Below are 16,261 nucleotides of genomic sequence, written 5' to 3'. Positions count from 1 at the left end.
TTCAGCCATTTCGGTAAGTTATAGTGGCTAAAACCTTAACACAAAAAATCGGGAGGTACCGTCCTAGGAGGGCTATATCAAAACCAATACTGACAAATTTGTGGAATAATGTTTTGCAGCATCAAAAACACTAAATACTAAATTCCAGTCATTTCAGTTAGATAATGTGGGTAAAACCTTCAAAATCGGGATGTACCGTTCTATGTGGGCTATGCTAAAACGTGGACCGATATAGCCCATTTATAATTTCAAGCATCCTAGGAGTAATACAAATTTCTATACCAAATTATAAAACTATTTACATCATACATTGTTATATCGGTTTAGAATTTTATAATGATCAAGAATATATATATATATATATATATATATATATATATATATATATATATATATATATATATATATATACAGTATCGGCCAAAACTAAAGCACCCCCTCAGTAAATTTTTTTGAAATGATAATTTTTTTATGAAAACTAAATTATAAATTTATTTTTTATTTTTCTTTTTATTTATTTATATCTTTATAATTGAAAATACAAAAATAAGGAGATCAGAATTTAATAAACAAAAGTTAAAATTCAAAAAACATTTTAGGTCGCAAATATAAGCGGACAAAACTAAAGCACCCCCCCCATTTGAGGTACAGCAAAAACTATTGAAATCAATATTTCGTTGCGTATCCTCTATTCTGATAGACACAATCACATCTTTTTGGTATAGAAGATACTAAATTATTAATTACTGCAGGCGAAATAATCGGTTTTCGGAAAATTTAGCTTAAATCCTCAAAATACTGAAAATCGGAAGGTACCGTTATATGGATGCTATACCCAAACGGGGACCCAGGTCCACGATTTTTGGTGGATATGTTTTGTGACCACTAAGAACCCTAAGTACCAAATTACAGCTAATTTAGTAGGAAAATGTGGCTTAAATATCCGAAATACCGAAGATCGGAAGGTATCGCTATAAGGGGGCTATACCAAAACATTAGCCGATATTGTTCATACTCATCCAAAAATGATGCTACAGCATCCACTAGTCAAATACAATACGCTAACGTTTAAAAATTAGCAAAAGAACGAATTGCAGAAGAACGATAGACGCCGGCTTATTCAGTCGAAGACCAGCAAAAAAAAAAACCTTCATATCGACTAAAAATGAAAGAGCCAGACTGGCATTCGCCAAGACCCATTTGAACTGTTTTCCAATGAATCTATGTTTAATTTAAAGTATTCAGATGGTAAAAGGCTTGGACCAAATGGGCAACCGTTAAATCCTAAATATTGCAAAGACGCTGTAAAACATGGAGGCGGAAGGTTTTTTGCTGGTCGTCGACTGAATAAGCCGGCGTCTACCGTTCTTTTGCAATTCGTTCTTTCGCTAATTTGTAAACCTAAGGGATTTAGTATTTGACCAGAGAATGCTGTAGCATCATTTTTGGATGAATATGAACAATATCGGCTAATGTTTTGGTATAGCCTCCTTATAGCGGAACCTTCCGATCTTCGGTATTTCGGATATTTAAGCCACATTTTCCTACTAAATTAGCTGTAATTTGGTACTTAGGGTTCTTAGTGGTCACAAAACATATTCACCAAAAATCGTGGACCTGGGTCCACGTTTGGGTATAGCCTCCATATAACGGTACCTTCCGATTTTCAGTATTTTGAGGATTTAAGCTAAATTTTCCGAAAACCGATTATTTCGCCTGCAATAATTAATAATTTAGTATCCTTTATGCCTAAAAGATGTGATTGTGTCATCCAGAATTGAGGATAAGCAACGAAATATTGATTTCAATAGTTTTTGCTGTACCTCAAAGGGGGGGGGGGGGGGGAGGGGGGGGTGCTTTAGTTTTGTCCGCTTATATTTGCGACCTAAAATGTTTTTTTGAATTTTAACTTTTGTTTATTAAATTCTGATCTCCTTATTTTTGTATTTTTCAATTATAAAGATATAAATAAATAAAAAGAAAAATAAAAAATAAATTTATAATTTAGTTTTCATAAAAAAATTATCATTTCAAAAAAATTTACTGAGGGGGTGCTTTAGTTTTGGCCGATACTGTATATATATATGCATGTACTTTGTAGATGTGCACAGTGGTCTGTAATGTCACTTGGTAACATAATTATAGTGGCATTTCTAAAGTATATCGTAGTTTGTAGTTGTTTCCTGTGCCAATATGTCAACCTCATTAAAATTTGACTTATGTCCGGAAAGTCTAGTCGTTAATTTTGTTTCTGTTGTACCAACATATACATTTTGGTATAGGTTGGTTCTGTCCCCTTACATTTAATTATGTATACTACAATGCATTTATTTTCCTTTTTATACCCTCCACCAACTCGAAATAATCATTGTAGACCCCACATACTATATATATTCTTGATCAGCGTGCGATTCTACATCGATATAGCCATGTCCGTCCGTCTGTGGAAATCACTCTAGCGTCCGAACGGATTGACGTAGGTGGATGAAATTTTGGGAAAATCTATTATAGGTGCGTAGGACTTTTGGTATTTAAAGCAGGCTATGTAGGTCCACGCTTTCGTATAGGCCCCATACAAAATGACGCGTGACGCGTCGTCGTTTTAAGGAATTTTTAAGATATTTGTCCCATTTTACCACCGAATTGGTTGTAATTTGGTATTTTGTGTCTCCAGAAGCCAAAAAACATTTCTACCAAAGTTGGTTTATATAGGTCCACGTTTTGGTACAGCCCCCATATAACGCCCCATATAAAGTACGCGTCATTTTTAAATATTTTGAATGTATAAGTCCCATTTGGCAACAGAATCGGTTGTAACTTTGTATTTTGTGTTTCCAGAGGCTAAGAAACATTTCTACCATCAAATGTTTATATAGGTCCACGCCATCATATAGCCCCCATAGAACGATACCTACCGATTTTCGGTATTTTGAAGGTTTTGCCAAATTAATCCACCGAAATAGCTGAAATTTGTGGTGGAGGGTATAAAAAGTTCGGCCCGACCGAATTTAACGATTTTCCTACTTGTTTTAACCCTACAATGGAAGTCCTTTTCGAGGGTCATACAGCTTGTCATCATATACAAAATACTTTGAGTCTTTGATAAAAAGAGTCAAAATTTCCATAAAAATGTCCTTTGGAATGCTGGTATGTTCGCTAATAATACTCCATTTTCCCGAAATTGTCCTTATTGCTAAATTTATCGGCACGCTTGGAAATAATGAGATAACACCGAATGATATTAACGTTTCGTCCTTGTTAATAACTGTATCCTTTATTCTTGCTTTCAGATCTACACCATTTTCAACTGTAATTCAGAAAATAGCAGTTGTAATTCAGAAATTCCATTTGAAAATCAGATATTTTATTTGTAATTCACAATTTCCATTTGAAATTCAGATATTTTATTTGTAATTAAGAATTAAGAAATTAAGAACCCTTCAATTATTTTTTCAGAAAATAATCAATTTATGAAATGTAATTTCAATTTTATGTGCACCAACAGCGTTATAAAGTAATTCTGAATTTCAATTAAAATTTTCTGAATTTCAAATGAAATATCTGAATTTCAAATGGAATTTCTGAACTTCAAATGGAAATTCTGAATTCAAATGATATATTCTAAATTTGAAATGGAATATCTTAATTTCAAATGGAATATTTGAATTACAAATAAAATATCTGTATTTGAAATAGAATTTCTGAATTACAAATAGAATTTCTGAATTACATATAGAATTTCTGAATTAGAAATAAAATATCTGAATTTCAAATGGAATTTCTGAATTACAACTGTTATTTTCTCAATTACAGTTGAAAATGGTGTAGTACATCTCTAATATTGTATTTTGAATTCTTCGTTCTATGTTTTAAAATGTCAACTATATATTTTAAAAATCCATAGGTTGGTGCTTGTATTGATGAACATATGAGACTTGGTGGAGTTCCATCCTTGTGTATTATTGGGAGACCATATATTCGTGGTGCCATAGCAGTGCTGTTTGTCATTCTGCTCTTCTCTGTTGTATTAATTATATTAATATTGAATAATTTCTATATTAATTTGTTGTTTTTTGCTTGTAAATTTGAAATTTGAACAAATTTTACATTCAATATAATTAAGATTATCTAATTTGCATGTGAAGACAGTTTAAATATGACCTATTTTGATAAAACTCCCAAAAACAGTAATATCATCATTTCTGGTATATTAGATTTTTCAAAGCGATTGGCTGCAGTGCTCCTTGCTGGAAAACACCAGTGTTCATCATATCACATATTTCAAATGGTTTTATCCTCGATTTCTGTTGATTATCTTGAGTTTTGTTCATCTTCGGTAAAATTGTGATTTTTGCAGCCTACATGTTTTTCCTTTCACATACAACTATAACGCCCTATATGAAACATAGAAAGCAACATATATGAAACAAAAAATTAAATTTTTTTCAAAGTGGTTGGTACACGATCTTTTTAATGTTTGAATGGAATAAACATTATTTTAGTGATTAATAGGCAAAAGTTCATTCATCCGTGCTACAGGAAATCATTTTTGTGAAAAATGTCGAAAAATCATAACCCTAATGTGCACAGTGGTCTGTATCGCTTTTATTAGGTCCCGTCTAAGTGCAATGTGCTAAGGTCGTTTTTTGCTCCATGGGTTTGACCGCGTTTTGATCCGACTTATGTCGAAAAACATCATAATATTAAAATTTTAATTAGAGAGTTCCATTTGTAATTCTTCTATTTCGAATTTTCCAAATTGAAATTCGAATTTATTTTGTAATTCCAATAATTCCATTGGAAATAGAATCGGGCTGTCTTGTTTCGTTCCCACTTTTACTTTTTCGACAGTATTTTTTTGAGAAATCTCAATTTTTATACCCTCCACCATAGGATGGGGGTATATTAAGCTTGTCATTCCGTTTGTAACTACTCGAAATAATCATTGTAGACCCCACAAACTATATATATCCTTGATCAGCGTGCAATTCTACATCGATAAAGTCATGTCCGTCCGTCTGTCCGTCTGTGGAAATCACTCTAGCTTCAGAACGGATTGAAGTAGGTGGATGAAATTTTGGTAAAATCTATTATGTATATGTATGTAGGACTTTTGGTATTGAAAGCGGGCTATGTAGGTCAACGTTTTCGTATAGCCCCCATACAAAGTGACGTGTCGTCGTTTTAAGGAAATTTTAGGATATTTGTCCCATTTGACCACCGAATTGGTTGTAATTTGGTATTTTGTGTCTCCAGAGGCTAAAAAATATTTCTACAAAATTTTGTTTATATAGGTCCACGTTTTAGTATAGCCCCCATATAAGGCCCCATATTTAGTACGCGTCATTTTAAGATATTTTGAATGTATTAGTCCCATTTGAAAACAGAATCGGTTGTAGCATTGCATTTTGCGTTTCAAGAGGCTAAGAAACATATCTACCATAAAATGTTTACATAGGTCTACGTTTTGGTATAGCCCCAATATAACGACCCATATATAGTACGCGTCATTTTAAGATATTTTGAATGTATTAGTCCCATTTGAGCACCGAATTGGTTGTTATTTGGTATTTTGTGTCTCCAAAGGCTAAGAAATATTTCTAGCATAAAATGTTTATATAGGTCCAGGTTTTGACGGTAGGACGATATCTCCCGATTTTCGGTATTTTGAAGGTTTTAGCCTCATTATCGCAGCGAAATGGCTGAAATATGGTATTTAGTCTTCGTTGGGTGTATAAAACTTTCTTCCGGAAATTTGTAAGTATAGGTCCACGCCTTCATATAGGCCCGATAGGACGGTACCTCCCGATTTTCGGTATTTTGAAGGTTGTGGGCTCAACATTCCACCGAAATGGCTGAAATTTGGTGGTTAGTCTTCATTTGGGGTATAGAACATTCCATAGGAAATTTGTCGGTATAGGTCTACGTCTTAATATAGCCCTCATAAAACGAATTCGGAAAATTGTAAATATTGGTCCATGTTTTGGAAAAAAAATGTCTCCCCATATTAACTGTTTTGAAGGGAGTATTATCAGTTGAGATATATGTACAACACCTGGAATAAAAGGAAGAGTTTTGTACTTTCATAAACGAAATAAAACTAATTGTTCCTATTCACTTCAAAATACAGTTCGTGGTGGAGGGTATAAAAAGTTAGGCCCGGCCGAACTTAACGCTTTTCTTACTTGTTTCTTTTGAAAATACAATTTTAAGCAATATTTTTTCCGTAAATCTATAGTTTTCCCGACATTGAGTGTCTTAAATTTATCTGAAAACATAGACGGTAGTACATACTGTTACGAAAGTATTTGGTAGATTTAAGTCAGTTTAGATGAATTTCTGCTAATTTAAGAATTTGAATGGTAACGTAAATTTTTATTAAGTATATAGTTTATTTGTATCAGTTTTGCAATAACAACTATGTATCGAGTTTTTTTAGTCTTGATTTACACTGTTTGCTTAGCTAATTGTTTTGAACTATCACTCTCTCTCATTTATTTTGACTATTTGGTTATGCTTCTACATCGTGACGTCATTCTTTGTAAAACGCATTTTACATTTAGCATGTTTTACAAAACATGCATCATTTAAGTTGCCAACTCCATACAATATCTGTCAAATAAATGACGTAAACTCCCAAAACACTTGCTTTAAGTGCAAGTGTAAAATGCGTTTAACCCCTTTTGCTCTCTCGTATCTATTATGTTTGTATGTGTGCATTTGGATCTCATTTGAAAATTGGAGAACCTCCTAGATGAGAGATACTGGAACAGTCCATGCATACGCCGACGAGTATAAATACGGGTGTGTAGCGGGTGGTGAGTTGAGTTGTAATTTGGACTGTCAATAAAGCTTAGTAGAATCGTAATCTAAAACGAACCCTCATTTTATTTGGTACAAATCGTATCGGGAAATAAAACAACGTCTAAACATGATTAAGTCAAACCCTAATTCCGTAACAATACATTACAGTCACTTGATTAGTTTAAGAGAATACACTACAATGTTTAAAATATTCCTTCATTCATATGGATGTAATTTCTATGGTAGTATTTATTTTAAATATTAAATTTTTATTTTAAGATTCACTTAGCCAGTTTTGTTGAGATGTGTATTACTCTATTTGGTTTGCATATACCGTATTCCACTACAGGTGGATGCAAAATTGGGGAAGAGTTCTTTATTTCAATACAAAGAAGTAAGAGAACTGATGAGGCTGGCGATCGATTTAACTACATCCCACTTTAAAAGCCTTGTTGTTTTAAAATTTCAAAGACAACATTATTTCAAATTTCAAAAACATGCATTACCTTACCATAATTTCAATAAAAACTTCTTAGGTCATGATAGCTCAATTAAATAATAAATTAAATTATACCGAAAATAATAAAAATCGTGTTGTGGAAGATGGCTAACAGGATAAATGACAATTTATAAAAGGTGAAACGACAGAAAACTTTGGAAAAATATTGTCAAATATGCAATAGTTTTTGTGTGCATTCTTTATACACTTTAGAGGAAATATTTGTAGGACCTTTGATATTTTTAAAAGAGATAAGTCATATTGGTTCACGTTTTAGTAAAGTGTCCATATTTGATATCTAAGGTACATACGTGGTATTTTTCAAGCCTCAGCCACGCTTTTCAAAACATTTTAGGATTGCCATTCTTAATAAGAATACCAATTGTACCAAGGGACCTATTCTCTAACTCTTTAACAACTTTACTCATTGTTTATTTTATAAAAATTTAATTTGTTTGTTTTGTAGTTGTTACAAAAACAAAAGAAATTTCAATCGATAAAAGTTACAGAATAGGCCAACAAGAGTTATTACTGGACATCGGATTTTGCATATTTGCATGTTTTTTATTAATAAAGATACGAAAATTCTGATTGGACCAAAATTCGTTTTGAAGAAAACTGAATGCAATGACAGGCTCATATTTTTTATTTTTTTTGCATATTTTGCATATGCACAAAATATGCAAAAAATATGCAAAAAATATGCAAAATATGCAAGTATTTTTTTCAACTAAAATCATCAAATTAAATTTGGAAAGTCTTCAAAAAGTGTTCTAAATTAAGTTTATTGCCGTTAAACGTCGATTTCTTAGCAGATTATTATGTTATTAATTATTATTCCGCCACAGCAATAAATCTAGACTAAAACACTTAGAAAATTTCCTATAACCCAGCCATCTTATTAAAACATAAGTTGCTTTCTAATACAAATTTGTTCAAAAACTCAATCAGAAATATCAAAATGAACGTACCCAAATATGGTGATAGTTTTTGCTCGGCCAAAATTGTCTGACAGAGGAACAAATGAGCTAGAAATTAAGACTAAGAAAATATTGAATATTACATAAAATTTTTCATATTTTACTAAAAACATATAACATATAAAAACATACACAGGGCAATCATGAATATTTCCCTCTGAATTTCCGCACTGAAAATAATTTAAAAAGTGAAATTCTTTTAAAATCAATATTTGTTAAAAGTTGAAAACTACTAGATTCGCTTCATTATGGCATAAATATGGAAATAAAAATGTGCGAAATTGAGGAAAGGAAACAAATTCCGCACGGAATTTTTTATTCTTGATTGCACTGATAACTATATTTTAACACCCTAAGGGTAGTATGTCTTAGTGAATGAGAATGCAACTTGCAAAAAGAAACGAAATAGACCCACAGTTCCTTTTGATGATCTGCATAGATTCGCCCTTATCCATCTGGTAATTTCATTTTGAAAACTAAGTACAGGTTACATTTATAGACCAATTCGCATAAAAATTGGAGATTTTTTGTCCCTGGGCGATCCCTATTTATTTTGGCAAGAATCGATTCAGATTTGGATATTGCTCCCATATATATACACATATATACAGTATAATAATTTGGATATTGCTCCCATATATATACACATATATACAGTATAATCTCGATAATCCCTACACAACTGGTTTCGGCGGTGTCCGAATTATCAAATTGTCCGGATCAACGAATAGTAATGAAAATAAATTATTTTCTATAATTAAATCACTCGTGGTAGTTATATAATAATACTTTTTTAAATTGTAATTGCTAACACCGAACTTTTAAATAAAATAAAGAAGTAAGAAGTGCTCTACGTGTAAAAAATAGTGAGATTTTTCTGCACGACATCCGGACATTTTTATTGGCATTGCCCGTATTTGTTCCTTTCCTTACTTTTTACCAATTTAGCATGCAACAAGACTCAATTTTCCCAAATTACAGAAAAAGCCAATCAGATTGTGAAAGTAGAGCTAGAAAGTTTACATGAGGATGCAAGCAAAACACGGGACAGATGTGATTTTTTTTTGGAAATTAAGATTCCTTGAAATCTTTGCAGCAAATATTTTTCTTAATATATTTATTTATATCCTATACAACAAGACTAATGTGTTATAAAAGGTGTTATATCCTTGTACTCGATAATTTTTACTAAATGTTGCTGAAACAATTTTTACAGCAACTTCTCCATTAAACAACTGTCATAATTCGAAGCATTTGTAATAATTAGTACAAATTATCGAGTAAGTTAATTAAAGGGTTATGACTTTTCGACTGTATTATCAAAATTGTTTTCCTGTAGACAATTCCAAGGTTTTTGACTTATTTTACCACTACCACGCTATTGTGTGAGTTTTCTGAATGATGTCATTTTGCACTAATCAATGGGTGTTCTTCATTTTGCTTATTATTCATCGTGGATGGGCACAACAATAATGCATTACTTTTCGCCGAGGAGTGAACATTTCCCAATTTTGCATTAAGCGGTTGTATGCGTACAATATAGATCGATATTATAAAATTATGTATTTTTAGTGTATTAAACTAAAACCATGCCATCAAAGAAAAAAATTGTCAATTTATGTCTGTATATACCGAATAAAAGACTAAACACTAAAAAATATATTCAAATCTAATTTGTGGATATTCAAAACGTATACTTCTAATTATAGTTATATTCCAGAACCTGGAATCGTAAATGGTACTCTAGTACTTTTTCCCACAACCACAAAGGAATTTGTTTTTGTTTGTAGCGTTACTGCCAGTTGTATTTGTAAACAAGGAAATGTCTATAAATTATTGGAATTTAAAAAACTAATAATTTTTCACATTTGGTTGAATATTTTGGAAAACATGAATGAAAATTCGTTACATTTTCAATTTGTATGTTTCCACATCATTCCACTAAATGCATAAATTCTCGCAGAAAGTAGAATTCTTGCAGAAAAGTTTTGGGTCGCTGGAAATTCATAGAAAAAGGAGAAGCTGTTTCAATGTTTTGTTTTAGAAATCAAAGAAGCACATGTTTATTAGGGCTTTATTTTTTTAAATTTTAATAAAATAAAATATGCAAGTATTTTTTTCAACTAAAATCATCAAATTAAATTTGGAAAGTCTTCAAAAAGTGTTCTAAATTAAGTTTATTGCCGTTAAACGTCGATTTCTTAGCAGATTATTATGTTATTAATTATTATTCCGCCACAGCAATAAATCTAGACTAAAACACTTAGAAAATTTCCTATAACCCAGCCATCTTATTAAAACATAAGTTGCTTTCTAATACAAATTTGTTCAAAAACTCAATCAGAAATATCAAAATGAACGTACCCAAATATGGTGATAGTTTTTGCTCGGCCAAAATTGTCTGACAGAGGAACAAATGAGCTAGAAATTAAGACTAAGAAAATATTGAATATTACATAAAATTTTTCATATTTTACTAAAAACATATAACATATAAAAACATACACAGGGCAATCATGAAATGTCTATAAATTATTGGAATTTAAAAAACTAATAATTTTTCACATTTGGTTGAATATTTTGGAAAACATGAATGAAAATTCGTTACATTTTCAATTTGTATGTTTCCACATCATTCCACTAAATGCATAAATTCTCGCAGAAAGTAGAATTCTTGCAGAAAAGTTTTGGGTCGCTGGAAATTCATAGAAAAAGGAGAAGCTGTTTCAATGTTTTGTTTTAGAAATCAAAGAAGCACATGTTTATTAGGGCTTTATTTTTTAAATTTTAATAAAATACCTCACATATTAACAAACGTTGTATCGCCTCTACAAGCGGGGATTTACTGCGCGGCTTATCGTTCGAATTTGGAGGAGGTTACATATCATTGATATGAAGAAGTCTTTCTGGGAAATGGTTTTTTCCGAATAATATATTTTTTTCTCAAAAAATATATTTCCCTAATGTACATGGAAATAGAAATAAATGTATAAAATGTCATATGAAATTTGGCACTAACGTTACAACCCAGTTCAGTCAGCTGTGTATTGCTGCTATCTTTTCTTATTCTACCATGCATTTTGCGCTAAAAAACGAACTCTTTTTCCAAAAACTAAAAAAATTGCGCTTTTATCTAAACAAAAATTGCAATGACTAACTCTAGCTCCTTTGTTTTTCTGCTAGACAATTTTGGCCGAGTAGAAACTATCACCACATTTGGACACGTTGATTTTGACATTTCTGATTGAGCTTTTGCAATTTTCCATTACCTATGTACATTTGTATGGGGGCCACCGTGGTGCAATGGTTAGCACGTCCGCCTTGCACTCAGAAGGTCTGCGGTTCGAATCCCAGGCCAAGCAACATCAAATTTTCAACGGTGGCAAAATTCCCCCTCAGTAATGTTGGCGACATTTGCTGAGTATTTAAGCCATGAAAAACTTCTCTACAAGTGGTGTCGTAAGACACGCCGTTCGGACTCGGCAATAAAAAGTAGGTCCCATATCATTGAGCCAATATGAATCGGCGTGCACTCATTGATATGAGAGAAGTCTCCCTTGTCCCATCTGGGATGTTTGTGGAACAATTATTATTATTATTATTATTATTATTATTATTATGTACATTTGTATAGGAACCAACTTATGTTGTAATAGGAATGCTGGGTTATTTGACATTTTCTCACCTTGTGGAAACTGATTTAAGTCTTATTAGTCCAGATTTATTGCTGCGGCGGAATATCTGGAGAGTCTCAATAACATAATAATCTGAAAAAAACTATGTTAAACTTAATTTAGAATGCTTTTTTGATGATTTTATAAATTTTAATTGATTGATTGATTTTCGTCAAAAAACACTTGCATATTTAGCACATTTGTTGCATATTTTTTGGATATATTTTGCATGTTTTTGATATGACCCCAAATATCGAAAAATTTACCCTCAAAACGCCTATATCCAAAATTTGAGTCCAATCGGATAAAAAATAAAAAACATGCTAAAATCCGATGTCTAGTTATTACTGAAGTACCAAAATGTGTATAGCGTACGATAAAGAAATACTCACCCTATTAACGCCAGCGTCCAATAGTGCATTTATCACATCGTCTCTTTCGAACATGCTGTACAAAGTAAAAAAGAATTAATGAAGAAATGTAATTTTTTTTTTACAAATTTATCGCTATAAAATTGTAATACCATTTTTTCACATTTTCATTTTTCCAAAATAACCTTACTACAGCTTAATAATATATATATAATTTATATTATTTTTACCTCTTTTTGACGACTGCAATTATTGTAGTAAAATGGTGTCCACTCATGTGTCGTATGGACCTAGTAACAACAAGAATTATTATAATTTATAAAAAAAAAAAATTATTTGTGCCTCTATGAAAGTTTACATACCTTGCGATATGCTCGGCATCCAAATGTTTCGGCGAACGAGCATCTATAACGATGACATGAAAACATTCCGTTGCACTGCAAAGGTTTTCCAATGCAAGTTCTTTCGTTTTAACCAATGTTACTTCTAGCTGTTGGCGGTTGCAAGCCTGCTGCACCACCTCGCAAATATTATCCGATTTGTAAAATACCAATAGAGCCTAAAGAGGGGAATGCATACATATTAAATGATAATTAAATCGAAGTGTACAGGAATAATTAATTACATACCTTGAGTTGTGGGTTTGGTGGTAAGACTGTGGGATATTTAACGTCATATGCATTTCTCTGCAATTAAAAAAAAAAATAATAATAATATATTAGTTCTTGATTTATTACATACATTGTGAAAAAACATGCCAAAAAAACTGAAAATTTAATTAATATAATCGAGTTAGTAAAAACGGACATATGCCTATGAAGTAAACAATTCGTATTTTTCTTGTCTCTATGCTCGAAAATCCTCTTTATATTTCATTTTGAAGCATTATATTTTATTTTGGGGTATTATTCAGATTGAATACTATCTATTTTATGTCTTTACAGCTTATTGCAGTGCAATAACGATGATATCTAGAGGTAAATTCATATGGATAATCCTATATTTGAACCAAACCACCACACAAAAAGAGCAGAAAAGCTAAGTAATGGGTTTTATTTGTCCAGTTATGTGTATAATAGTCTAAAATAAAAGTGTAACTCTATTTGCAAGAGATTTTTTAGGTTGTGGTACATTCACTGATTTCACACCCATCTCCTACTTTTGTGACCGTTTTATGTGCAATTTTGAAGACATGGTAGGGTGAAATGCGACAAATTTCATAAAAGAGTACTAATTTTGTCAAAAAATTTAGGAAAATTTTCCGAAATTTGTCAATAAAAAATGGGTGGGGTCTGGCCAGACTCATGTATCACGAATATGATATGTATGTTGATCCTTTTGACTTCATGTTTCTTTCATTGGAACGGTAAGAAAATTTCATGAAGCTACCTTGAATCTCAGGTCCATAGCTTTATCGTAACCCAGTTTAAAATGCAAAATAAAATGAAAAAGGCCTGGCCAGACTCCGGTGTTTAACGGAGGGTTAAGTGACTTGACCGCGGAAAAATTGAATAATCAAACACTTCAAATCATGAACAGCACAGAAATTTAGCACTAATATCTGGGTAGCTTTGCTAGTAGTAGTTATTTTAGTTTTTGTAATAATATTTTTAACTTGGGTCAAATTTCAATCGCCGTCTTAAAACGCGTTTTTCTCGAAACTGGATTTTTTTGAGATGTGTCACTTTTGGAGTAGATATGCACGTGTACGTGTAGCTGCGAGTTTGTGATTGTTTATGCACTAGGGTTATGACTTTTCGAAATTTTTTTCGCAAAAATGATTTCCTGTATCACGGATGAACTTTTGCTATTAATCACTAAAATCACGTTTACTCCATTGAAATTTAAAAACAGTTCACGTACAAATCGACTTTAACCGCCTGTTCATGTATGTCGCACGGAAACCTGTACCTGTAAAGGAAAGCAGTCACTCACTTCCGTCTAAAAGTGCGTTAATGTATTTCGAAAACTATCGTGCGACTGCCGTTACGTATCCTATGCGAAATACTACTAATTTGAATGTACATTTGTACAACTATGTTCCATAAATGAGAGCCAAATGAGAAATTAAAACAAAATCCACATATACCCAGTTGTTCAAGAAATAGCAATTGTATACTTTGACATAGTTCACGGTGCGCCTTAACTAATTTTAAATGGGAGGTGCTTACACCTGGGAAATTTTTGCAGATTCTGAAACTACAATGCTCATAGATGAGAAATATCAAGAAACAAAAAAATCGCCTGAGGGATTTTCAAATAAATCGCGATTTAAGTTCACATTTTTAGGGGTTCTTTAGGTTTTCACGATTTTGTTTGCAAACCGCAAGTCCATACGAAATGGGCCTAAACGAAATGTTGTAGCTGTGAAAATTCTCCACAAGATCGACCTTTACGATATTTTCGTAGGTTTTATCGTTTTTGAAATATAGAAGTTCAAATTGAGAAAATGCACTGACTGTATCGCCACCTTATAAAACAATGTCATTACTGCAATTTCCCAAATTAAACTTATATATCTTGATAGTGGTGCAACCTAGGAACAAATAAATCATCCAAATAAATCATAAAGAATTTTCACAGCTTCAACATTTTCTTTAGTCCCATTTTGATATGACTTGCGGTTTCCAAGCAAAATCTTGAAGGCTTAAGATAAAAACGTAAAAATTTTATCTGAACCTCTACATCTTAGAAATGGTAAAAACTACGTAAAAACCTAAAGGTCACTCTAGTAGAGAATTTTCACAGCTACAACATTCTCTTTAGACTCATTTCGATACGACTTACGGTTTCCAAGCAAAATCGTGAAAACTTAAAAAAAACCCTAAAATTGTGAATTTTGATCGCGATTTATTTAAAAATCCCTCCGGCGATTTTTTCCGTTTTTTTATTTTTATTTTTCTTATCTATGAACATTGCTGTTTCAGAATCCGCGAAATCTTCCCATGTGTAAGTGGTTTTCATCAAAAGTTAGTTAAGGCGCACTGCGCATGATATTGTTTTATAAGGAGGCTATACAGTCAGTGCATTGTCTCAAATTGAACTTCTATATCTCAAAAACGGTAAAACCTACGAAAATATCGTAAAGGCCAATCTTGTGAAGAATTTTCTTTAGGCCTACTTACATTCGACTCGCGGTTTCCAAGCAAAATCGTGAAAACCTAAAGAACCCCTACAAATGAGAATTTAAATCGCGATTTATTTGAAAATCCCTCCGGCGATTTTTTTTTGTTTCTTGATATTTCTCATCTATGAGCATTGTAGTTTCAGAATCTGCAAAAACTTCCCAGGTGTAAGCACCTTCCATTTAAATTTGGTTAAGGCACACCGTGAGTTATGTAACTAGTTACTCATTGATCCTAGTTACTTTACACGCAAAAATGGCACACAAAATAGCCTATAGCCTTATTTTGTCACTGGAAATGGGCTTCCATGCTTACCATGTCAATTCCCAAGTTACTGGTAATGCGGAGTGTAATATATTGACTATTTTATAGACTACCGATGGATAGTGTAATCAACAATGTTTCTCTCTTGTAATCTCTTTTCGAAATTACTACTTCTCTTTTTGAAAACAAAATAGAAAAAAAGTCAATTTAATTTAATTTTTTTCTGAATTTATAAAAGACGTATTTTGATGCGTTGATGTGCAAAAATTTGTTGTTAAATCGACACCTCCAAATAATAGTATGCTAAGTCTGAAAAGTGAGTTTTGCAGGAGAAGCTCTCAAAGTTTAAGGTTTTCTTTGACCTTCACTACTATTCTGAGTAAACATTTGTTTATAACTTCTGTTCGGATTGACCGATCATTACCAAAATTTGACAGAATTTAAGTTAAAGGACGTAAAATGTAAAAATGTAAAGAACTTGAAAACATGCTAAGTCGACTTAGCATACTATTGTTTGGAGGCGTCGAAATGAAGATACAACAAA

The 16,261-nt window shown here is 32.1% G+C and overlaps 1 protein-coding gene across 28 annotated transcripts in view; it reads right to left on the bottom strand.

Moving 5' to 3' along the window:
• Pde8 (phosphodiesterase 8) overlaps window positions 1-16,261 on the bottom strand; it is a 279,303-nt gene that overhangs the window by 25,427 nt on the left and 237,615 nt on the right. For all 28 annotated transcript variants that reach the window (XM_073955384.1, XM_073955383.1, XM_073955386.1 and 25 more), the window contains 4 exons: window positions 12,958-13,014; window positions 12,691-12,887; window positions 12,559-12,618; window positions 12,350-12,404 (listed from right to left, as the gene is read on the bottom strand). In XM_073955384.1, coding sequence (XP_073811485.1) covers window positions 12,350-12,404; window positions 12,559-12,618; window positions 12,691-12,887; window positions 12,958-13,014 — 369 coding nt within the window. The remainder of the gene's footprint in view (window positions 1-12,349; window positions 12,405-12,558; window positions 12,619-12,690; window positions 12,888-12,957; window positions 13,015-16,261) is intronic.

Source organism: Musca autumnalis, unplaced genomic scaffold (genome assembly GCF_047663935.1).
Source record: "Musca autumnalis isolate F117 unplaced genomic scaffold, ASM4766393v1 scaffold_5, whole genome shotgun sequence".
Lineage (NCBI taxonomy): Eukaryota > Metazoa > Arthropoda > Insecta > Diptera > Muscidae > Musca > Musca autumnalis.
This window is presented reverse-complemented; position numbering and strand designations above follow the sequence as displayed.